The sequence below is a fragment of the Trichosurus vulpecula genome, chromosome 6 (genome assembly GCF_011100635.1).
Source record: "Trichosurus vulpecula isolate mTriVul1 chromosome 6, mTriVul1.pri, whole genome shotgun sequence".
Taxonomy (NCBI): domain Eukaryota; kingdom Metazoa; phylum Chordata; class Mammalia; order Diprotodontia; family Phalangeridae; genus Trichosurus; species Trichosurus vulpecula.
Window position 1 is genome coordinate 214,890,960 of NC_050578.1, and position 26,002 is coordinate 214,916,961.

At 45.2% G+C, this 26,002-nt stretch overlaps 1 protein-coding gene across 3 annotated transcripts in view; it reads right to left on the reverse strand.

Annotated features, from left to right (window-relative positions):
- Positions 1–26,002, reverse strand: part of FGFRL1 (fibroblast growth factor receptor like 1) — a 137,651-nt gene that overhangs the window by 9,895 nt on the left and 101,754 nt on the right. For all 3 annotated transcript variants that reach the window (XM_036763595.1, XM_036763597.1, XM_036763596.1), the window contains exons 4-5: positions 3,940–4,020; positions 1,652–1,936 (exon numbers count right to left, since the gene is read on the reverse strand). In XM_036763595.1, coding sequence (XP_036619490.1) covers positions 1,652–1,936; positions 3,940–4,020 — 366 coding nt within the window. The remainder of the gene's footprint in view (positions 1–1,651; positions 1,937–3,939; positions 4,021–26,002) is intronic.

A 26,002-nucleotide genomic window follows, 5' to 3' on the forward strand; every position in this document is an offset into this window, starting at 1 on the left:
TCTAGAACCAGAGAGTGAAATAGAAATTGAAAGAATCCACAGATCGCCTCTTGAAAAAGATCCCCCCCAAAAAAACTCCTAGGAATATTGTAGCCAAATTCCAGAGCTCCCAGATCAAGGAGAAAATACTGCAAGCAGCCAGAAGGAAACAATTTGAGTATTGTGGAAACACAATCAGGATAACACAAGATCTAGCAGCTTCCACATTAAGGGATCAAAGTGCTTGGAATATGATATTCCAGAGGTCAGAGGAGTTAGGATTAAAACCAAGAATCACCTACCCAGCAAAACTGAGTATAATGCTCCAAGGCAAAATATGGACTTTCAATAAAATAAAGGACTTTCAAGTTTTCTCAGTGAAAAGACCAAAGCTGAATAGAAAATTTGACTTTCAAACACAAGAATCAAGAGAAGCATGAAAAGGTAAACAAGAAAGAGAAAATCATAAGGGACTTACTAAAGTGGAACTGTTTTGCTTGCATTCCTTCACAGAAAGATGATGTGTGTGATTCATGAACCCTTTATTAGTATTAGGGTAGTTGAAGGGAATATATATATAGACAGAGGGCACAGGGTAAGTTGAATATGAAGGGATGATATTTAAAAAAATAAAATCAAATTAAGATGTGAGAAAGGAATATATTGAGAGAGGGAGAAAGGGAGAGATAGAATAGAATAAACTATCCTACATAAAAGTGGCAAGAAAAAGCAGTTCTGTAGGAAGGGAAGAGGGGGCAGGTGAGGGGGAATGAGTGAATCTTGCTCTCATTGGATGAGAAGGGAATAATATACACACTCAATTAAGTATCTTACCCCACATGAAAGTAGGGGGAAGGGGATAAAAAAGGGGGGACAATAGAAGGCAGGGCAGATGGGGGAAGAAGTAATCAAAAGCAAACACTTTTGAAAAGGGACAGGGTCAAGGGGGAAAATTGAATAAAGGGGGACAGTATAGGATGGAAGGAAATATAGTTAATCTTTCACAACATGATTATTTATGGGAGTGTTTTGCATAATGATACATGCGTGGCCTATGCTGAATGGCTTGCCTTCTTAGGGAGAGTGGGTGAGGAGGGAAGAGGGGAGAGAATTTGGAACTCAAAGTTTTAAAAGCAGGTGATCAAAATAAAAAGTTGTTTTTGCATGCAACTGAGAAATAAGATACACAGGCAATGGGGCATAGAAATCTATCTTGCCATACAAGAAAGTAAGGGGAAAAGGGATGAGGGGGAGGGGGAGTGGGGAGACAGAAGGGAGGGCTGACTAGGGAACAGGGCAATCAGAATATATGCCATCTTGGAATGGTGGGAGGGTAGAAATGGGGAGAAAATTTGTAACTCAAAATCTTGTGGAAATCAATGCTGAAAACTAAAAAATATTAAATAATAAAGTATGAAAAAAAGAAAAAGAAAAAAGTGAAGGTCAAAAATTATTTTTACATGTAATTGGAAAAAAATATTTTTTAAGAAAAGGGAAGATGGCAGAGGGGGATAAGGATGAATTGGAGATGCAGTGGATAAGGGGATGAGGAGAGGTCAGCTGATATCCAAATTCATCCCAAAGGACTTTATTCTAGCCCCACAAATGTCCCTAGGGTCCTAGCCTTGGGTTCAGATCTTGGGGCAGGGGGTGAGGACAATCTGATACTCACGGATGACTTCCACTTTGTAGGTGGCATTGATCTCGCCAGCTCGGTTAAAGACTCGGCATGTGTATTTTCCACTGTCCTCTGGCTTCAGGTTCTTCAGGTTGAGTGTCCACTTCTTCTTCTTGTGTTCACCAACCTCCTGGGGTGTCAAGGTCTTATCATCCTTCAGCCACATGATGTCCGGCCGTGGGTGGCCGCTGGCCACACACTTGAGCCGTACAGAGCTGCCCACGGGCCGGGCAATCACCCTCCGTCGCATCTTGGAAGGCTGGGTGAATCGAGGTCGGGCTGGAAGGGCAGAAAAAGTTTAAGTGAGGTGAGGGCAGGGGACATACTAGAGTCAGCTTGACTAGGGTTGTAAAAGTCAGTTATCCATCAGCTGGGCAAAGGAAGTTGAAGATAGGATTCTGCGTTCAAGAAATTCATGATCTGGTTGAGAATACAAGACTCACATCACCCTGGACAGTTTGGCGGACTTGTTCTTTGAGATCTTTAACCTGTGTGGGTCTTTCCTTCTACTCCTTTCTATGTTCCACTTAATACTTCCAGTGCCCCAAACCCAGTTCCATCTTTACCCTTCCATCAGTTCATGGTGGAAAACAGTCAGATTTCTGGGGTATTGTGTTGAACTTGGACCCCAGAAGTCTGAAGACAATCAACTACCTGCCCATGGCCCAAAGCAGCTTGGGAAGAAGTGGAAATAATTCTAGAAGTCAGGAATATGATCAGGAACTAGATTTTGGATTCACACTAGATCAGATCTGGTAACCAATTTGCCAACATTCATCACAAAGCTCTGAGTTCCAGCTGCAAGATACCATAGTCCAGCTATTGTCAACTATGAGTTTCAGGGGGAAAAAAACCTTTGGGTTCCACATCCCAGGACACAGAGATTCTAAGCACTGAAATTGGGGCTACCACTTCCAAGACGTTGGGTTCATGTTCTGGATTCTGGCGTCAAGCCACCACCAAAGCTCAGAGCTCTCTGTCTTAGGTTATAGATTCTGGTCACTACATCTGCCCCATTCCTCAAACTCTCCTACACCCTGGGAAGACATGCCTGTACAAACCACGGACTTTGGGTTGCTTTTCCAATATTTTGTGAAGCCCTGTAGTCTATTCTGTAACTTGAAGGTGTCCTAACATCCTTTCCCCCTTATCTTGAAACTGTACCAAAATAATTGCTTTTGTGTCCCTTATCCTGTGTTCCCCCTGTCCTTTCATTTTTAACCTGTGTCCTCCTGCCCTGTCCTTAAATCCTTAAACCATAAAGAATCCCCTTTGTCTCCCTCATCCTGTCCTGTCTTTAATCTTTAACCTTTATAAAAACCTCAATATAAGCATAACTCCCCCAAATATCAGGGTCTCACTTATCTTTCTTGCTAAGGAGACCCATGTTTTCTCACAAGATAAATAAAACTCCCAGTGGCTATAGAAGGTCACTGAACTGCTCTCCCAAAACCTAAACCTCAACAGTAGGAGGCTGGCAGGGAAAGAAATCTCTAAGAAAAAAAAAAACAAGGAAAAGTTGCAGAGCAAACTATATTTTTCCTTCATAACTGGCATTCTATTTCTCAGCAGCTCAAATGCTAGCAGGCAAACCAGGGACTTTGGACTTCAATGTCCCTGTAATCCCCAGGGGTAGCCAGCCCTACATTCATGTTCCTTTTCTCTAGATCTCCCTCTTCTCCCATAAAAACAAAAACAAGAAAAAATATGAAATCTAATTCATACTTATGTGTTGATGACAGAGAGAAAACAACCAAGGGGATCTGTGGGTTAATAAGTACCAATGGATAAGGCAAATATTTTGAGAGAGAGAAGGGAAAGACAGAGTGAGCGAGAGAGAGAGAGAGAGAGAGAGAGAGAGAGAGAGAGAGAGAGAAGGGAAGAGAGAAAGAGGGGAGGGAGAAAGAGGGGGGGTTATTTCTAGTTCCCCTCCCATTATACTACTTAAGTAACCTTCAACAAATCTAACCCTCTACAAGAAGATTACCCTTTAGCTAAAGATAGCTATCTTGACCTTCCTAAGTCTTCTCTTCTCTTCTCTGGGATAAATATTCCCTAGTTCTTCAACTGATGCTCATATGACACAGCCTCCAGCTGTCTTACCCTTCTGGGCCCTCTGGTTTGTCAATGTCCTTCCTAAAACCAGAACTGACCTCTGTTCTCCACTCTGGCCTCACAAGGGCAGGGGATAGCATGACTATTGATATCTCTCTTGTTCTGGGCATCAGAGTTCTAGTAATTAGTAAGGAAGTCTAAAATGACATTACGTTACAAGTTCTCACCCCACTGTTTGCCAGATGCATCTTCCTGTTCACCATTGGAGCCTTCAGGTCCTGGGTTCTCTTTCCCCACGGTGACATCATCTGGTGGAGACAGACAGAGAGTAGATGAGAGGCCAAGGAGGGGAGATCACTGACCATCCATAAGCATTCCCTGGGACCCCACTGTGTCTCCAGGATCTCCCAGTCTGGGAGGATAGAGGAAGAGCAGACCCAAGGCCTGCCCTCAGGGAGCTCTTAGTCTCAGTGAAACAAGCAAGGAGAGCTCTACAGAGCCCACGGGTGACCCACACTTAGAGAGAGCCAGGGCAGGCAGTAGCAAGAACTCCTGATTTCTAACCCATGATCAAGTTCTAGTTCGAATGAAGACCAGCCGTGACCCAGATAGCTCCCTTCATCTCTCAGTCCTCACCTCCTCCTCATTAAAAACAGAGCTAATACTACTCTAACTCCCAGGGAATGATGTGAGAAAGTACTCGTGTAAAACCATGAGGAGCTGTAGAAATGAAGGGTTATTATTCACAAGTGCTAATCAGGGAAGGCTCCCTAGGAAGCTATCAGTACATGAGCGAAGCTTTGAAGGATGGACTGGCCTTTGGGAAGGTGCCAGTGAGAGTCACGGGTCAGCACCAGATCACACACAGAAGGCCTTGAAGGCAGGGTTGAGAAGTCTGGATCTGGTCCTCCAGGGAGCTCCAGAAAGTGTCTGAGCAGAGGGCAGTGCCTTGAAAAACTTTCAGAAGAGCTACCCACAGGGGAGGGTTTCAGGATTCTTTGGGAGAGTCAGCACAGTTTAGTACATCTCTGAGGTCCAGTTCTACTTGGGTTAACTCTCTTACCTCTCAGTGCTTCAGCTTCCTCATGTATAAAATGGGTCTAAAAACATTACCTATCTCACATGGCTGCTCTGAGGAAAGCCCTTGATGAACCTTAATAAGGTAGTGTTATCAACCCATGTGGCCTTGGGGTGGAGGTGAGAGGATGTTGCGGGCTGAAGCTCAGCAGCCACCTAGAGCTGGCATCTCAAAGCCCCCTGAGCAAACAGCCTCTCATCTGAGCAGGCTATACAAAGGCCAGATGCCCCACCCTCCAATGGCATATCACAGTCGGTGCATCCATCTTTCCACAGCTGCCCCCCCACCTCCTCTCCCCTTCCCAAGCTTTGCTCTCTCCTGCCCAGATACCCCACCCTTCCTCCCCTCCTTCTCTCCCTCCCTCACACACACACCAACCGCCTGGCATTCATTCCGGGGCCCCCTGGCCTGTGGCCAGGCCTCTGATGTGAGCCGCCCTCCTGCTGCAAATCCCCCCCCCCAAGCCTTTGAAGAGGCGGCCTCTGAGTTACCTACAGGCCTTCCCCTAATGCAGCAGCTCAGGCAGGGCAGGGCAGGGCAGGGGACATGAGAAAGGCCTGTCCATATTCCCGGACTCCCATGTAAATATTTTTCTGAGAGATTGGGGAGTTGGGAGGGGGGACAAAGGGGGTGCGCTTTACAAATAGAGGGCCTGTTTAGCCAGATCTGCTTTGATCTCATCGGGGCTCATACAATGAAAGAGGTCGGCAAGTCCGAGCACAAACAGACCCATCCAAGGCAAGCTGCTAAGCAGCACATCTGGAGACCGGAGGGGCTCTGTCACAATCTCACTGTGGGGCCCCCATTACACACATACAAACAAACTCCTGCCCTGCCAGCACACTTTCCTAGATGAGACAGACAGCCCTGGGCCTGGGACTGCAGAACCCAGGCTGGAATCCCACCTGAGCTACTTGCTACCTGTGTGACCCTGGGCAAGTTCATCAACTTCTCTGTGTCCACCCTGTCTGACTGATCCTGGAGGCCCCACTGGGACACAGACCCTAGGACAGGCAGGCATGTGCTGTCAGCCACCCCAGGGACACCCCAACTAGGCGGCACCACACAGCACTAGGGTCAGAAGGCTTGGCTTTGGATGCCATCTCTCGTGTGTCTGCACGTCTCTTCAATTTCCTAAGCCCTAGTTTCTCCATCTGTAGAACTGGGTAAATTACTAAGACAGCTAGAATCCAGGGAACCTGACCCCCAGGCCAAAGTTCTTCAGCATGAGAAAGAGTTGAACATGGAAACATCACAGGCCATTTTTAGTATGACATCCTTCCAAATCCATATGAAACAGAAGACACTGACATTCTCTTACTAACTCAAGATCATTGTAAATAACATTTATTACCACTCTGTGACACACCAGTAACTTTAGGGGTTACTGAAAGGGAAAGGATTATTTACCCCGAACTTAGTGGCCCCAAATTCCTGTGTTCCTAATTCCTCCATCTTTTTTCTCACTGGTCACTATCAGGACTCTTGCCTGGATTGTTCTGATAGCTTTTTAACTGGTCTCCCTGTCTCCAGTTCTTCCCCTCTCCAGCTACCTTTTCACACAGCCACCCAAAAGCCACCTAAAGCTCAGGCCTTCCTGGGTCACAACCCTATTCAAAAACTTTCCATGGCTCCTTAGCCAGGCACTCAAGGCCTTTCACAATCTGGCTCCAACCCACCTTTCTAGCCTTCTTTCCCACTACTCACCTTCATGTACTCATGAGAGGCAGCATTCTATAAGGGATCATTGTTGGACTGGGAACCAGCAAGATCTACATTTAAATCTTACCGCTAACATTTATTTGCTATATGACAAAGGCCAACTGATAGCTTCATCATCATCGTCAGTGTCATCATCACCACCAACACCACCACCACCATCATCATCACCACCACCACCATAATCATCAACAACAAAATCATCATCACCACCACCATCATCATCACCACCATGATCACCATTATCATCACCACCAACACCACCAACACTGTCATCATCATCATCATCAGTATGATCATCATCATCATCATTACCTTCATTATCATCATCATCATCACCACCACCAACACCACCACCACCGTCATCATCATCATCATCAGTATGATCATCATCATTACCTTCATGATCATCATCATCATCACCACCACCACCACCACCATCATCATCATCACCATCATCACCACCACCACCATCACCATTATCATCATCATCACCACCACCACCATCATCATCACCACCACCACCACCACCACCATCATCATCACCACCATGATCACCATTATCATCACCAACACCACCAACACTGTCATCATCATCATCAGTATGATCATCATCATTACCTTCATGATCATCATCATCACCACCTCCACCACCATCATCATCATCACCACCACCACCATCATCATCACCACCACCACTGTCATCATCATCATCATCATCATCAGTATGATCATCATCATCATTACCTTCATGATCATCATCATCATCATCACCACCACCACCACCATCATCATCACCACCATGATCACCATTATCATCACCAACACCACCACCACCGTCATCATCATCATCATCATCATCAGTATGATCATCATTACCTTCATGATCATCATCATCACCACCACCAACACCACCACCACCGTCATCATCATCATCAGTATGATCATCATCATCATTACCTTCATGATCATCATCATCATCACCACCACCACCACCATCATCACCATCATCACCACCACCACCACCACCACCACCATCATCCCCATCATCATCACTACCATGATCACCATTATCATCACCACCAACACCACCACCACCGTCATCATCATCATCATCATCAGTATGATCATCATCATTATCTTCATGATCATCACCATCATCACCACCACCACCACCACCACCATCATCACCATTATCATCATCACCACCACCACCATCATCACCATTATCATCATCACCACCACCACCACCATCACCACTGTCGTCATCATCACCATCATCAACATCATCATCATCACTGTCACCATCATCATCATCATCATCATCCCATCATCATCATCATCGTCGTCGTCGTCATCATCACTATCATCACCGCTAGCATGTCCCACCATTAGAATGTAACCTTTTGCAAATGGGAATTGTTTCATTGCACTTGTATCCCGAATGCCCAGCCCAATACCCAACATACAGCAGGTGCTCAACAAATACTTGCTGATGGATGGATTTCCAACTCTAAGGTCAACTTTAAAGTTTGCAAAGCACTTTACAAATATCCTCTCATTTCTCACAACAACCCTAGTAGACAGCTGATATTGTTATCCCCATTTTACAGAAATTGAGGCAGGCAGGAGTCAAGTGACTTGCCCAAGGTCACATAGGTAATAAGTATCTGAGACCAGATTTGAACTCAGGTCTTCCAGAATCCAGATCCAGTGCTACCTTTTTGCCTTAACCTCTCTAGCCCTGTTTTCTCATTTATAAAATGAGTAACACACCTGTAGTGCCTTCTGCATAAGGCTGAGATGAGGGTAAAATGAAATGATGTCCGTAAACTAAAGAACAAACCCTGAGTGTTATATAAATGTCAGTAGTAGTACCTAGTACTAGTAGTATCTAGTACCAGTTATTAGCACTATCCAGTCAATCTGGACTTCTGGCTGTTTTGTAATCTTGTCCTTATGTTGTCGTGCATTTCTACAGGGTAACTCCCGTGGCTGGAAGGTACTCCACTCCTTATCTACTCTGAATGAAATCCTTTCAAGGCCCATCTCTGGTGCCAAAGCCTTCCCTCATCCTCAAGGCAATGTTGCTACTAGTAGGGTAGTCAAGGACTGGATCAATGATCTCCTTACAGGCTGGCACATTCTCAGTCACTTCTAGCACTGCCCAGAGCACTAAGAGGTGAGGAGCATCACCCTGGTACACAGGCAGGCAGGACTGACCACACAGTCTCCTATGTCTCTTTGTATCTTATGCCTGGCTTTCCCACATGGGTGAAACCCACTTCGTCTTCACATCTGTCGCAAAGAATCCCTTCCCTTCCTTTAAGACCCACTCAAGCATCATCTTCTGCATGAAGCCTTTCTTGATGCCCTCAACTGCTAGAGCAGGTACGCTCCCAAATTATCGTGCATTTGACTGTTCCTTATTTACTTGGATCTATTCACCTTCTATGAATGCTGTATGTGCATCTGAAAAAATCTCAGTGCACTTTTCAGTTATTTATACCTACTAAAGCTATTCAACCTGTACTGATATTTTGGAGCATCCTGTGTGTGCACACAGCTAGGTCCTAATTGGTACAACTAATAAATACCACGAAGTGGTCACGTGTATTTGGATTCACACTATTCCAAGTTACAATTATATAAAATATGGTCATTGGTTCCAGCCCAATGGAAATATACAATGCAAATTCGAATAATGCGACCACTTAAGGAGACTCATTATTTGTACCAGTCAGGACGTAGTTGTGTATAATTGTCCCACCATTAGAATGTAAACTCCTTGAAGTAGGGATTGGTTCATTGTACTTGTGCCCTTAAAGCCTAGCTCAGTGCCCAGCACACAGAGGGCGCACAACACGTATTTGCTGGTTGATGGATTTCTAACGCTAAGGCCTGCACTATCCTTTACACCAAAGGCATCAAACATGGGGCCCACGCAGCTAAGCAACACTCAAGTGCCAAGTTCACTCAAGTGAACCAGATTAAAATGTAATTGGGAAACATTTAACAAAATAAATAAAAACACAATAAAACATAGATAATGTTCATAATGTGGTTTTCTAAGTCAACATGCAACCTGCAGGGATTCTGATGTATAATTAAGTGGCCTCCATTTCTACTTTAGTCTGACATCCCTGCACTACACCATGATGACTCTTGCTACTACTGTGTTAAATTAAATATACACTTTAAAAACTTAGACATAACAGAAGCTCAGTTTCATATACAATCCTCTTTTTCCCCCTTCTTTGTATATAAAAATGTCCTTGTTTGTTGAATTTTAAGTTATAATAAAAGGAAAAAAATTTTTAAAGACAATGATCTGTCAAACGTTTTGGAAAAAATAACTAATATTTATATAGTGTTTTAAAGCTGCCAACTTTATAGAGATTGTTTCATTTGAGCTTCACAAGTCTGTGGGTTAGGTCTTGTGGTTATCCCCATTTTACAGATAAAGACACTGAGACTTGGGGTGTTTAGTGACTTGCCCCCAATCTCAAGGCTAGTAAATAATGAGGGTGGGATTTAAACCTAGGTTCTTCTGACTTGAACCCACAAAAATTATGGAATTTCCTAGTTAAGGCATCAGTAACTACCCAATCCAATCTACATCCAATGCAACCAACAAACGGTCATCCAGCCTTTATTCGAAGACCTCTAGGAAAGAAGCTGTCCTAACGTTCTCATGTATATACATGTACACACACACACACACACACACACACACACACACACACATTTTTCTCTTTTATTACAATCGGATCTCATATATATATAAATATATATGTAATATTCTAATTTTATAATGTCATTATCGAGCCAGCCAAACCAGCTTATTTTCACACACAACACTCTATATCCATGACAGCCTTTGTACTGGCTCTCCTCTCTGCCTGGAATGCTCTCCCTCCTCCCCTCCCCCTCACAGAATACCACTCCATCTTCTCTTCTACATAAAGCCTTTCTTGGTATACCTCATTTTATTGCATTTATCGCACTTCACTTTATTGTGCTTCACAGATACTGCATTTTTTTTTACAAATTGAAGGTTTGTGGCAACCCTGCCCTGAGCAAGTCTACTGGCACCATTTTTCCAATAGCATGTGCTCACGTCATGTCTCTGTGTCATATTTTGGTAATTCTGGCAATATTTCAAGTTCTTTCATTATTATCAAGTCTGTTTATGGTGACCTGTGATCAGATATCTTTAATGTTACTATGGTAATTGTTCTGGGGTGCCACAAATCACACCCACGTAAGACAGTAAACTTAACTGATAATTGGCAGTTCCCACACCTCTCCCTAAACCAACTCTGTCAGGCTTTCAGAGAGCTTTGGGAACATGGACCCTCTAAGCTGCTGCAGTTTCCTCTGACTTGCCCAGACAACCTTGGGACAACTTGGAATTAAAATCTGCCCCCATCCCCTTGGTTCCAAGTAAGACCTAGTGCCCGGTGGTCGTTGCTGCCGGGCCACAGTGGATGTGGATGGCTGGTATAGGCATTGCCACTCTAACCAGGAGTGATTACTATTTCCCAGGGAGTCCTTTGGGGCCTCAGGATACTTAGATGGGAAAGCATGGGAGTTAGAGGGCTGCATCCAACCCAGGCGTGGTGAGAAAATGTGGGAACAGAGGCAGCCGTTGAGCATGGAACTGTTGGGCCCTTGGTAATGGCTGTAGGGAGTTGGCCTAAGAACAGAGAGAGAGGCTGCAAGTGTAGGGCTGAGGGCCTGAGATGGCGGTTGGACATTTCAGGACTTCTGAGATTGGAAGTGCATTCGGACGTAGGCAATGGCCAAAAGCCCTTTGTGCCATGACAAGGAGGCCTGAAGCTGCAATGACCTTCTAAAATAAACTGAAGATAACGTGCATGCATGAGGCTAGAATTCAAGATTCACTTCCCCATACCAAGATGGTGTCATACTGTACAATGGCTGAATTATATCACCATGGAACAAACCATGATGGGAGCTGGGAGACCTGAGTCTGAATCCAGGGCCCATGTGGATCAGGCCCCTCTGAGTTTGCCTCCGATTTTCTTAAAGGACAGTAAGTGGGGACACACTGAGTCACCAAACACAGTAAGCTTCAGAGGAAAGCAGGGCAGGGACTGTCATCCCATTTTGCTGATGAACTGAGCCCCAAGAGGGGACAAATCTGCGAAAGGTATAATATAATGTGGCAGCTATGGGACACAACGGTGGATATGGAGTTAGGAAGACCTGAGTTCAAATCCTACTACAGTAACTCAGATCCTGGGCAAGTGACTTAACTTCTCCCACAACCAGGTTCCTCCTCTGGAAATAGGGATCCAGTAATAGCACCTACATCCTATAGTTGTTGTAAGAATCAGAGAGGAGAAGGAAGAGGAGGGGAGAAGAAGGAAGGAGAGGGGAGAAAAGAAGAGAGGATGGGGAGAGGAAGGAAGAGGATGAGAGGGGAGAGGAGGAAGAGGAAGGAGAGGAGGAGAGTGAGGGAAGGGAAGAGGAGGAGAAAAGAGGGTAGGGGAGGGGAGAATAGGGGAGATGAGGGGAGGGGAGAACAAGGGAGGGAGAGGAGAGGAGGGGAAAGAAAGAGAGGGTAAAGAAAGGGGGAGAGGAGTAGAAGGAAGGGAAAGGAGGGGGAGAGGAGGGAAGGGGAGAAAAGAGGAGAGGATGAGGAGAGAAAGAGAGAGGATGAGAGGAGAGAGGAGGGGAGGGGAAGGAGAGGGGAAGGGAGGAGAAGAAGGGAGAATAAGGGAAGGAGGGGAGAGAAGGGGAAAGTAAAAGAAGGGGAAAGGAATAGAAGGAAGGGGAGAGGAGGGGGGAGAGGAGGGGAGGGGAGAAAAGAGGAGGGAAGGGGAAGGGAAAGGAGGGGAGGGGAGAAGAGGGGAGGAGAGGAAGAGAAGAGAAGAAGAAGAGGGGAGAAGATTCCTTTGGAGGATCATGAAGGTCAAATGGCTGTCTAGTCTCTGACAATCTCACCTCTCCTTAATCTTCAATGTTGAGCACCCACCCCCATTCCCTCTACCAATTAAAATCAAAGATTGCTAAGGTTGGAAGGGGCCCTTAGAGATCCCTGAGTTTAACCCCTTCCTCTCAAAGCTGAACCAACTGAGTTCTGGAGAAGACAATGCTTGCCAAGGCCATACCATGAGCTTCCACAGGAGAGCTGAGATGAGAAGCCAGGGCTCCTGACTCCTCACCTGGGCTTCTTCTCCTGTCCCTTGGGGCCCTCTTTGTTGCCTGTCCTCCTCCCACCATGGGAGGGGGTGCTGTTGCCTCTGCCTCCTCAAACATGAGATTTATGGGGGTCAGCAGGCTGGCAGCACGAGGACGGGGTCTGAGGGCCCCTCCTCAAGTTTCCCAGGCACATTCTCCTCTACAGCTGCCGGGCGTAACTTTAACCAACATCAAGAGAACAGAGCGGCTTCACTGAATTAACATGGCTCACATACCAGCTGGTCAGCTTTCCCTTTGAAACCCATCCCCAGCTGGGCTGGGCCGGGCCGGCTGATTGGGAGCCCACAGGACACAGTCTTTCCATACCATCTCCCCACCTCCAAAAAAAAATCCCAGGAGAGAAGGAGATAAGAGGTCAGAAATGCCTCGTGGAATCTCCCTTCTGAGGGAGCTCTCACACATGGTGGGCCATGCCCCCAATAATAATAGCTAGCATTCATATAGTTCTTTAAGGTTTACAAAATGCATTAAACTCATTTGATCCTCATAACAACCCTGGGAGGTAGGTGCTATCATTACCATTCCCATTTTGTAGATGAGAAAATGGGAGCAGAATAAAATGACTTGGACAGGGTCACACAGCTAGTAAGGATTTGGGACAGGATCCAACCTCAGGTCTTTCTGATCCCAGGTCCTAAGCTCTTATCCCCTGCACCACATAGCTACCATATAATATGACAGACCTGCCTACAGTGGGTGAGGAAGTATATGATGAAGTTACAGAAACAGAATCATATTTATGGAATTTCAGAGTTGGAAGGCACCTACCTCAGTGACCATCTAGTCATGTGCTCAATAGAACAAACACTTATTATGAGCCTACTGCGTGCAAAGCATTATGCCCAGGGCTGAGGCAGATAAAAAGTTTAGATATAACATGGTCCCTGCCTTCCTGGAACATAATAGTTTAATAAGATGATAAGACAAAAACAATATACGTGGAAGTCTGTGTGGGTAAATGTCATTAGAGAGGTGGATGTTTGTAAAAGGTCAATGTGGATGAACATTGCTTTGCCCAAGGTGGAGAAACAATTATAAGAAAGTTGCCAGCTACTCGTGACAGATAGAGGGACAGGGCTGATCTCTGTGGATCCTACCTTGGGACTTAGGGGACGGGAACAGATTTTAACTCCAAGTCGTCACAAGGTTGGTTGTCTGGGGAAGTCAAAGGAAACTGAAGAGACTAGAGGGCCCATATTCTCAATCTCTGAAAACCTGGCAGAGCTGGTTCAGGGGCCTTCAAAGAGAAGTTTTTAAAGTTCGGGAGACAGCTCCAAGGCTGGGAAATACCACCTGAGGCCCACAAGAGGAATCAGGAGGCATGGGTTGGTTCTTGGCTCAGCTTTGCTCTGCTGTCTCAGTAGTTTTCATTTCTAGAAAGGGACTCCAGAAACGGTCTAGTCCAACCCTCTCTCTAAAGAGGAGGAAACTGAGACCAAGGAAAGTGACTTACCCAATATCATACAGCCAATAATTAGACAAGATTTGACCCTAAGCCCCCTAGTCTTCTGATTCCAAGCTTTTTCACACTACCTCACAAATCTCTCCAATGTGGAGCAGCTAAAAAGAAAGCTGGACTGGGGGTCAAGAACTGGGTCTCATTACATGACCCTCATTACTTCCCTTCTGTGGGACCCTCAGTTTTTCCCTCTGTCAAATGAACACAATAATATCTGCTATTCTTAGAATGGGCCTTGAGGATCATTTAACCCAACCACCTCACTTTACAAATGGGGAAAATGATTCCCCAAGAGGGGAATAAGTTGCCCGAGGTCACAAAGGCAAAGCCAGTTTAGGAACAAGGTCTCCCAACTTCATGTCAAGGGCTTTCTTTACTGGGGATGGGGTGTGGCAGAATCAAATGAGATAATGGATAAGAAAGTTTTCTGGAAGAGGGTAAATTTGTTTCCCAGGGTCATATAAAAAGGAAGAAAAGAAGGAAAGAAGGAAGGAAGGACAGAAGGAAGGAAACAAGGAAGGAAACAAGGAAGGAACGAAGGAAGCCCATATCAAGCACTTATATGTTCCAGGTACTGTGATAAGTAGTTTACAAATATTATCTCATGTAATCCTCACGACAATCCTGTAAATGCTATTACCATCCCAATTTGACAAGTGAGGAAACTGAGTCAGACAGTGGTAAAGAGACTTGCCCAAGGTCACATAGCAATTAAGTGTCTGAAGCTATATTTGAATCGCTGACTCCAGGCCCAACATTCTAAGCACTGTACCACCTAGCTGACTCTAGATAGCTATGTCTGGTTTCAATTTTTTAGGCCCGACGAGCAGTAACTTATGCGTACGGTAGGTGTCTAATTCAAGTCAGTTCAACAAACATTCATTAACTCAGATTTCTGAGCACAAACACTTAAATGCTATGAGATTATGGTCATTTTATTAAAACATTATACCTTGAAAAAAAAAGAAAAAAGAAAGTTCTCTGGAAAATATAAAGTGGGACGCATTGATGATACAGAATACACGATATTCCAGCCTCCCCATCAGAAAGACTAAGGTTCAAGTCTCACGAGCCAGTGGCCACCTCAATGCTCTGCACAACTCTCAAAGACAAGTAGTCTACAAGGACAGATGGAGGGAGTTTACACACCGGGAGAGTTCCCTACACCAGACATGTGAAACACGCAGCCAGTGTGACACTTCCAGGTAAGCATGAATCTGATCAAAATGTAACTGGAAAATACTGAACAAAACAAATAAAAATACAATAAAACATGGATAATATTACTTTTTAAACAAAGTTAATATGTGGCCCACAGGGATCCTTATGAATGGATTAGTAGCTGATGGTTCTATCTGAGATAGACACTGAGATAGACTACACCAATGAATCAAACCACCATATTGTAAAAAACACTTAGGAGTAAAATGCTAGAGATGGAAAGTATTAAACATTATTGTTGTAACCGCTGTAATCAGCTGTTCTCAAGTGCTAAAAAGGGCACCTAGTCCAACTGGAACTGGAGTAAGAACTTTCCAATCCCACCAAAAACAGCTGACAAGTGGTCATCCAGCCAGCCTCTTTTTTAATATCTCCAGGAATAAGGAACTCAAGAGATAGCCCATGCTCCTCTTAGACAGCTCTGATTATTGGGCAGCTTCTCCTTAGAGCCCAACACTGTCTCTCCATCCACTGGTTCTAGCTCTATTCTCTGGGGCCAAGCAGAAAGAAACAGAAACTTCTTCTGCACGTGGAAATTTTTTCATAAGGATGAAGTCCTTTGATGAGAAACTGAGAGAAAGACTGTAGTGACCACAAGGGAGAGAGGCCAGGCCTACCGTCTAGGTGAAGGGTAGAGCTCCAGGAGTCAAAGGGAATAGGCAAAGGTGAGAGAGACAAAGCGAGAGAGAGAGAGAGAGGGGGGGGGGGGGGGATAGAGAGAGAGAGGGAGAGAGAGAGATTGAGAGACAGAGAAAAGAGAGAGAGAAGGAGGAAGGGAGAGAGATGTAGAGAAAGAGACAGAGACAGAGAGACAGAGAAACAGAGAAACAGAGAGACAGAGAGAGAGCACCAAAAGCATGCACATTAGCACTTCTACCTCCATCAAGAAGGCCAAACTCTCAGCTTTCCATAAATGCCATTAGCGTCCCTCTGCCCCACTCAGAGACCTCAGATATTAGGTAACCTTGGCTTTAATCAAAGCTGAATGGTCTGGGACCCCATCCCGCTCTCTACCATGCTGCGGAAACTTCCAGCTTATCCACAAATCCAACTTCCTTCCTGGTTAAGAAGCGGGGCTCTTGACAAGGAATGGTGTCATGATCCAAATGGTGATCTAGAGGGAGTCAGGATATCCACGTTGGACCCCTGACTGCCTCTGGCATTAATCTCAGTGACCTTGGGCAAGACATGTCCCCGGGGGTAAAATGAGGGGTTTGCACTCTGAAGGTCCCCACTGCAGCTCTGACATTCCATGATTCAAAGAGAGCAAGGCAAGATTTATTCTCTCCATTTGACCCAGCAGAAAAGATGTGGTCAAGCAAAATCCCACCCCCACCCCCAACTGGATTAGAACCCAAGCCTGCTGTCTACAAATCCGGTGTTCCCTTCATTATACCATCCTTCCTTCCTTCCTCTGGGTTTGAATCCTGCCTCTGTCCTTGACTATTTGTGTGGCGTAGAGCAGGTCACCTGCCCTCTCAAGGTCACTATGGAATCACAGAATCACATTTGGAGCTAGAAGGGATCTCTAAATCCTTCATTTTGCAGATGAAGAAACTGAGGCCCAGAGAAGTTCTATGACTCCAACAATGTTATACAATAGTACCTGAAGCAGAATTAGAACCCCAAGTCCTACTCAGATCTATTCAGACTTATAAATTCAAATCTACAAAAATTAAATTCTAAAAATCTTGCTATCTACTATACAAAGAGCTGTCAAACTCCAGTGAGTGCTTAAAATGTCACTGGGAAATGTTTAACAAAATAAATAAATACCATTCAACATAGATAATTTTAATTTATGGCATTCTAAGTCAATATGCTTAGGCAGGGATCACACAGTTTCTATTTGAGTTTGACACCACTGTGACTAGGCTCTGCTGCTTTCCATCTGTAAAGGGTGGGAGTGGGGAGGAACCATAGACTCCATGAACTTTAAGGTCCCTTTCTTCTTCTAAAACCCTACGATCTGCTATCTGAAACCACATGGAAGGAAAGGAAGGGTGCTCTGCGCCATCAGGACTGGCCAGCACTTCTCTCCAAGGAGGTGCACACACACTGGTCAAAAGGACTCCTATTCCTCAAAATGATGCCCTGATAACCCCACCATCACTACTACCAATGAAGATTCCCCTGGAGAAATTATCCTTCACAGTGGGGACATGCAAACACATACACACCGTCCAGTGGCTGGCTTTCAAGACAAGTTTTGGGGAAACGTTTTGACTCAAAACTAGAATGAACATCATCGATAATATACATTCTGCCTCACTGGCTGAAGGGAAAGTCAAGATGTAGCAATATTATTAGTAGTAGTAGCAGGACCACAGGGTATCAGAGCTGGAAGGGATCTCAGAAGGCACCTCCTCCAGCTTATATCAGAGCAGGATCCAAGCACAGCTTTGCCTCCTTGCCTCCAACAATCCTAACAAGGGGTCATCTATTCTTTCCTTGAAGATCAAAGGAGAGGTAGACCCTACCACATCTCCAAGTAGCCCCTGTGGGCTAGCTCTCATTGGTTGGAGGTTTCGCTGACATCAAGCCTTAAGCCCTTGGAAACTTGCATCTGTTACTCTTCTCTCTATCCTCTGGGGCCAAGAAGGAGTCTAACTCCTCTTCCATAGGATAGATTTTCAAATATTTGAAAGACAGCTTTCATGGCCCTTCTGTCTGGGTAGACAGAAGGAGTGGCTGGGGAAGAGGGGAAGAGGAGGCTAGAGAGGTGGGAGAAGGCCATTCTGTATTTCCTTTTGGATCTGGCACAGGGGTGCTTTATTGTTTTGTAAATGACCAAATGGAATAGCTGACTTTTTCATTTACAGAATGAAAGTATTTGTATCTTTACTCTGTGTCTCCTGAGAGGTATTCCCTAGGCTTCAACACCCAAAGGATCCACAAGCCAGAAAGGTTAAGAACCCTTGCCTTAGAGACTCTGGGATCAGTGAGTCCATGTATCTTGCAGGCAGCTTGTGATGGTAGAAAGACCACTGGTTGGACTTAGAGGCAGTAGACCAAGGTTCCAATCCTGCCTCTGACTCTCTTTGTGACCTTAGATTGTGTGACTTTTCTAAGCCTTAGGGGACTCATCTATAAAATGGAGGTGATGATACCTTCTCCCCATCCCCTCCTACCTCATAGGCTGAGACAGTGCTCATAGGAGAGCCCTGGAAAAATGAAGAGTGTTTCAGGGAAACACTCATTTACTAAAATGTATATACATTCGAGAGGCAGCAAGGAGGAGTGTATGAAGTGGAGTTAGCTCAAAGCTAGAAGACTTGGGTCGAGTTCTGCCTGTGACACATTCTTACCATGTAAACATGGGCCAATCACTCATCATCTCAGTGCTGTAGGCAAATCTCTGAGACTTGAAGCTGCAGAAAAGGTGCTGACCTACCCAGGCAGAGGAGCTTTACTCACCTGGGAGTTCTGCTACCAATGCAATTCCAGGGACAGTCCCTGTCTCTTACATACCATCTTTGAAGACTGAATAGGTCAAAAAGCCAGGGAATTCAGGGGAGTGAGTGCATGAATGAATCAAAGAATGAGGGAATTCAAAGGAGTGAGTGAATGATTAAACTCTTTCTAATCTAAAGCCCCAGAAAGCAGGGAGGATATTATCTCCCTTGGTCCCAGCCTGACCAGAGAAACACAAGCAGAAATCTGAACAAGAGACAAGAACAGGAAACAGGAAGGTTGGAGGTGGCGTCATGGTGCCCAGAGCACCCCCAGCCCCAATTCCCGGCAGTAGCTCCCAGAATCACTTGGGGGCCAAGAGCTAGGAACTTATACCCCGAGATAGCATGTGCTGGAAACACAAACAACTCTCTTGCTCTTGGAGCACCTCCTGGAAACCAGAATGCCATATACAGAAGAAGTGTTTAGCTCCTCGGCTTCGGCAAGAGGAAAACTGTCTTGAAACCCCATACCTGTTTACACTGTTATTCTCAAAGCTAATAACTCCAGTAAGAGGCTCTTCCTGTACTATGAACTATGGCCATTAACAGATGGAAATGCATTTTAATATCCACAAGTATGTATGTCTGAAGTTCACAACATGAGTGTTGACTAGCAGGGGTGCAATCTCAATCAACTTTTTTTTTTTTTTTTTTTTTTTTGCTGGCACACATTTAAATCTGGCCCCAACTTCCCTGTTCTGTCTTACTTCTTTCCATTATCTTCCATGTGAAGTCTTTCCTGGTCTCTCCGATTGCTCGAGCCCTTCCTCCCAAACCACCTTGTATTAAACAACTTTGTATTTGTGAGTATTTATTTGCTTTCTATTTTTGCTTATATATTTAAGTATAATACCTAACTATGTGCTCGGTGTCTCCCCCATCCAAATTTAAGTTCCTTCTTTGTACTGTATGTGTGTCCTCCACCTGGCACAGGGTCTGGCACTTAGGAAAGCCTGTTTGGTTGATGTCCCCCTTTAGGCTCCTGTATTCTAGCCACGCTGGACCATGAAGCTATTCTCTGACCTTGACAAGCCCTCTCTGGCCTCTGGGCCTTGACTTGAACTGCACCTGCTGCTCTTCTCATCCTTTTCACATTTTTCTTTTCCTTCAAGGGCTTCCTCCTCCACAACACCTTCCCCCATCTCCCATCCCAAGTGAAAGTGATCTCTCCTCCCTTGGTTTTCCATTGCATTCTACTTGGCACCATGTTGCAGCCTCCCTATTATAAATTCAAAGTGCCTTGAGGGTAGGGAATGGGTTTTGTTTCACTTTCTGACGCCCATCTTCAAAGCCTTGCATACAGTAAATTAGTAAGTAGTTAGCTTGAACATTAATTGAATTGATTTTGAAATAAGCCTAATATAATAATCATAAAATAATTATTCAATCAATTAACTGAACATTGAATTGAATCCAGAAAAGAGCTCCTTCATTATCATCCCTCACTTCCCTGAAACACTCATCATTTTTCCAAGGTTCTCCTATGAGTACCATCTCAGCCTATGAGGTGGGAGGGTACCATCATCTCCATTTTATAGATGAGTCCCCTAAAGCTCAGATAAGTCACACAATCTAAGGTCACAAAGAGAGAGTCAAAGGCAGGATTGGAACCTTGGTCTACTGCCTCTAAGTCCAACCAATGGTCTTTCTACCATCACAAGCTGCCAGCAAGATAACTGGACCCACTGATCCCAGAGTCTCCAAGGCAAGGGTTCTTAACATTTTGGCTTGTGGATCCTTTGGGAGTGTGTTGAAGCCCAGGGAACACCTCTCAGGAGACACAGAGTAAAGATACAAATACTTTCATTATCAGGCAGGATGCAAGCAGGGTCAAAGGTCTCATACAATTCACAGCTGAAAGGGGCCTTATGGATCATCTGCTCCAGCCCTCTCCTTTTATAGAGGGGGAAACTGGGTCTCAGAGAGTAGAATGGATTAGCTCATGGTCAGCCAAGAAGTAAATAACATAGCCATGATAAATAGGAAAAATATGAGTTCTTTAAAAAAGAAAGATGGTGGGGGTTGGGACGCAAGGCTCCCTAAAGGAGGTGGCACCTGAGTTGGGCATGCAAGGATGAGTAGTACAGGTAATGTAGAGGGGGGAAAGCTCGAGAGCTGATGGGAGGATGGAACCTCAAAGGGACCTTAACAGGCACTTAGTTTAGCTTGTACCACAACAGAATTCTATAGCGTCTATGACACGTTGTCCTGCCTCCCCTCCAGTGCCTAAGGCAGCTCCTTCCACTTTTGGACAATTCTAACAATTAGGAACATTTCCCTTAGAGCCAGTAAAACTGGCCCCCCGGAAATCCCCCCATGTTCCCAGCCGCTAAGCCTAGAAAACCTAATGGCTTTTCCATGTGACAAGCCTTCGGCCCTTTGAAGACGTCTGTCACTGCCCAGGCTGGCCACAGCACAATAATAGCAGCTGTCATTTACAGAACACTTTCCATTTTACCAAAGGCTTGTCCTGGACCATCTCATTTGATCCTCCAAGAAACCCTATGATGGAGCCACTGTAGCTATCATCACCCCCATTTTGCAGATGAGAATACCGAGGTTCAGAGATGTTAAGACAGTTGAATTGCTTGAGGTCACATGGCTAGGATGTATCTGGGGTCAAATTTGAGCCCAGGTCTTCCTGATTTCTGGGTCGGAGCTCTTCCATTTTGCCACAATGTCCCTCCATAATGCCTAAGCAAGAATGGTATGTACTACTATAAACAGCTTATGGATTCAAAGCTGATCAAATTCTCTACTTACTAGGTTGACTTTGGGCAAGATATTTAACTGTCTAGGTCTCAGTTCCCTTATCTGTAAAATAAGGCAATTAGACTTTAAGGTTCCTACTAGCTTTAAATTTTTGGTGTGTTCCTCTAAGCCTATAAGAGAGGCTAAGGCTAGAGACAGACTCTGGAAAGCCCTGAATGCCGGGTTAAGCAAAAACAGTTCCTTAGTCCATCCACCCTCTCCCTGTAGCAAAACCATCCCAGTTATTTCCTAAACTGGGGTGGGGGCAATAAGAAGGGGGATGTCTGGTTCCCTAAGGACTGGAGCAGGAACCCCTTTAGGCAGAAGCCAGCCCAGGAGCATGGTGAACACCAAGAGTTCTCTGCAACATTAGAGGGGGCTGAAAGGGGACATTGTTTCCAGCTTTGTATCCTCCCCAGCTCCCACCCCATGAGTGCTTGCTTCTCCTTGAGAGTTTCCTTTCTCTGGCCTGAATCCCAGGCTCCCATTCAGGAGCCAGAGCCAACCCCCCAGGCCCCAGCCCCCACTGGCCCTAGATGGATGCTGACTCGTACAGGAACTATACATCCCCAACCCCAAAGGCAGCAGGGCACACTCCCAGCGTGCCCCTGCTCCACCCCCTTGAAAACAAAAATACAAGCCTGAGGGTGAAGGGGAGGGGAAAACCCTCTCCTTCCAGCCTGGGCCACCCCTGGGAAGCCCTTAAAGATTCCTCCCCTCCGAAGTCAGAGAATAGGAAGAAAGTCGTTTCAGGCCGCCTCCTGCTGAGGGGACCTCCTTCCCTCTCCAACCTGCCCTGCCCCCCACAGGCATCTCTAGTACCTTTACAGAGCACGGCCCCTCAATACCACTAATCCCCGGGCACTTAATGAACTACAAGCTTTCCCTTTCACTGGGACAAAAGTTTCTTTCCTTTCTTGGGGCTAATCGCAGGCAAACTGTCCCCAGTCCCCACCATGAGGTCTCTTAAAATCTTATTCTCTCAGTCTCCCCTCCTCCCACCAACTGGGGGGTGAGGTGGGGTGGGGGGAGAGAGGGCGGAGCAAAGAAGATGTACTTAATTTAGATGGATGGGCGAATGGATGGGTGGATGGACGGATGGATGAATGGATAGATGGCCACAGACCGCTGTAAGTACAGTAGAAAAACTCTGGATTTGGCACCAAAAGACCTGGGTTTGATTCCAGGCTCCTCTACTTACTAGCCATATTTGCTCAGGCACAATCTTTCTACTAAAGAAGTTTGTTCAATAAGTATTTATTAAGGATGGCTATAGGCCAAGAACTGTGTAGGTGTCAGAGACCAGAACAAAATAATCCTTGCCCTCAAAGAAATTACATTCTATCAGGAGAAAATGATATGAACATTAAGAAAATGATATGTACGTTAAAAATACACTCCCATTTCCAGGGAAGAGCACCAGCAGCTGGAGGGCTCAGGATAGGTTTCCTGCAAGTGGGGGTACTTGGGCTGAGCTTTAAGTTACGGATTCTAAAAAGCAGTGAGGAAAGGGAACGGATTGCAGTTGTGAGAGACAGGTTAGGCAAAAGCGCAGAGAGTGGAGATACAATGTCATGTATGGAGACAGCAAGCAAGCCAGCTTGGCTGGGCCATAGACTGTGGGAGGGAAAGTTGTGTGAAAGAGAGTGGTGAGGACTTGAGTTCAAATATCATCTTGGACCTTCATCTCTGTGTAATCTTGAAAAAGTCACTTCCCATCTTTGGCCTTTAGTTCCTCACCCCCTGGTCATAAAAAGAAATGGCTGGACTAGATGGTCTCTGAGGTCACTTCCAGCTCTGATCCCATTATCCTAAGCCCAGAAAAAGAGGCTGTAATAAAACTGGGAAGAGTTTTCCGGGCCAAATGGATGAGTTGGGATTTTCTCCAAGAGGCAAAGGGAAGCCCTAGGCCTTCTCAGGCTAGGCAGTGACGTGGCTGTGCGTTAGGGATATCAGTCTGGCAGCTCTGTGGAGGATGGTCTGGAAAGAAGATGCAGGAAGCCCCAGAAGGAAGTTATTGCGATCGTCCAAGTGAGACAGGATGAGGACCTGATTGGGTGATGGCCGTGGGTGCAGCGAGAAAGGCATGGATGTGAAATGCACCCTGCTGCAGCCAGCTCCGCCATTACATTTTCGGTGTGAGCATTTACACCTCAGAAATTCACAAATTAAGGCTCAATGCATTGTTTTGTTGATTGTCAAGACTAGGGAAAGCCCCGAAGAAAATGCTAATGATGACACAATTGTTAAACATTCACCAGCATACCCTGAGGGAAACTCATCAAGATTTAGCAATTGACTGGGTGGAGGGGAGAAAGTAGAGCTGAGGATGACTCCAATTTGGTAAGCCTGGGCAAATCTAGAAGGATGGGGGGTGGGGTACTCAGCAGAAATAGGGAAGTCAGGAAGGGGAGGGGGGAGATAATGAATTCTCCATAGGATATATTGAGGTTGAGATGTAAACAGGACATCTTTCTCTCTACTTCCACATCTGTAAAATGTGGGGCTTACACTTAATAACTTCCACATCCCTTCTTGGACTTGAAGAAGATCCCTAGGAGGGAGCATATGCAGCTAAGGAGGAGACTCCCTGGGTGCTGAGCCCTCGGGCTTCACCAGGAGCCCAGCCGACCAGAAACCAGGAGTCCCTTGGAGAAGAGTTCCTGGAGAGGTGCCAGGAGGGAACAGAACCAGGCCCAGGCCGTTCTCCTTGTACAAATAGAAACATAAACTAGAGACACACATACTGTGTACAGATACTTTTTATGTGTGCGCACACATACACACACAGAGCAAACGCAGACACTATATGCACGCACAAACACGCTGAGTCAGAAAAGAGAACCTTTATGCACACAGGCACACATATACATGTATCAAACATACACAGACGTAGGGAAGGTATGAGACAATTGTTAAACATTTACCAGCTTAATATATAACGTAGAGATACATTCTATAAATAAGTATCACATGTACATAGGGACATACATGTATCACATAAGGATATCTTATTTATATATGCCACATACGCAAAAGGAAACATGCACTACACATGGACACACACACAACACGGAACACTATACACGTGCAAATACATGAGATGCACATGTAACAAACACATGCTATATACATGTAGAACAGACTATCAAGACACTATAAATATAAACTACATACACAAATGTACCAAAGGTTATTAGACATACAACACACACAGACACACTGTGCTATATAACTATATCACATACAGATAAAACTTACCTACATATTACATAGACAAAGATACCAGAGAGCAGTGGTGTCAAACAGAAATGGATCCCTACATATGGACTTACAAAACCACAAATTAACATTTTCTATGTTATATTATATTTTATTCATGTTGTTAAACATTTTCAAATATATTTTAATCTAGTTAAGGGTCCTTCGTGAGCTACCTCGGGTCCATGGGCCCCAAGTATGACACCTTCACTATACATTACAGAGATGTACTACATAAAAAAAAACACCAGAATCTAATAAATTCTCTCTCTCTCTCTCTCTCTCTCTCTCTCTCTCTCTCTCTCTCTCTCTCTCTCTCCTCCCTCCCCATCTCTCTTTTTCTCTCTCTGTCTCTCTGTCTCTGTCTCTGTCTCTCTCCCTCTCCCCCCCATCTCTCTTTCTCTCTCTGTGTGTCTCTGTCTCTCTCTCTCTCTCTCTCTCTCTCTCTCTCTCTCACACACACACACACACACACACACACACACACACACACACACCCTCCCCCACTTTCCTATTTATGATCCCACAGTTTGTAGCCACACAGATAGTAAGTGTTGCTGGCAGAATTTGAACACAGCTCTCTCCTAGTTCTAAGCTCACTGTATTAACCTGCACGGTCTCTATCTCTTCTAGATGATTTTAAAGATCCCTTCTAGGGATCTATGTAGAGTCCAAAGGAATGGAGTTCCCTGCTCTGACTAATCCTCCTCCTTGACCCAAACCTTCCATCATCAGTCCATCCCTGCCTCCCTCTCCACTGCCCACCTCAGTCTGAATGGGGCTAAGAACCTCAGAATTTTACATGCCCAACTAGAGTCTCGTGTTTGCCCCAGTGACCCAGAAAGACCCAGAACAGGATTCTATTGCTTCTGAGGATGAGGAAGGAACAAGGGGCTAGTCAGAAAGCTAATGCCTTTTTCTCATGTCGGCCCTTATCCCCTTCTTGAGAAACAGTACTAACTCTTTTAACTTGCCCTCATATGGCTTCATCTCCAGGCATCTCACCCTGCTCTTGACTCTCCTTTGGATGTGCTCTGTTTACATCCTTCCTAAAATACAGTGCCCGTAGAGGGACACAAACCTCTAGAGATGATCTGACCAGAGTAGTGGGCTAT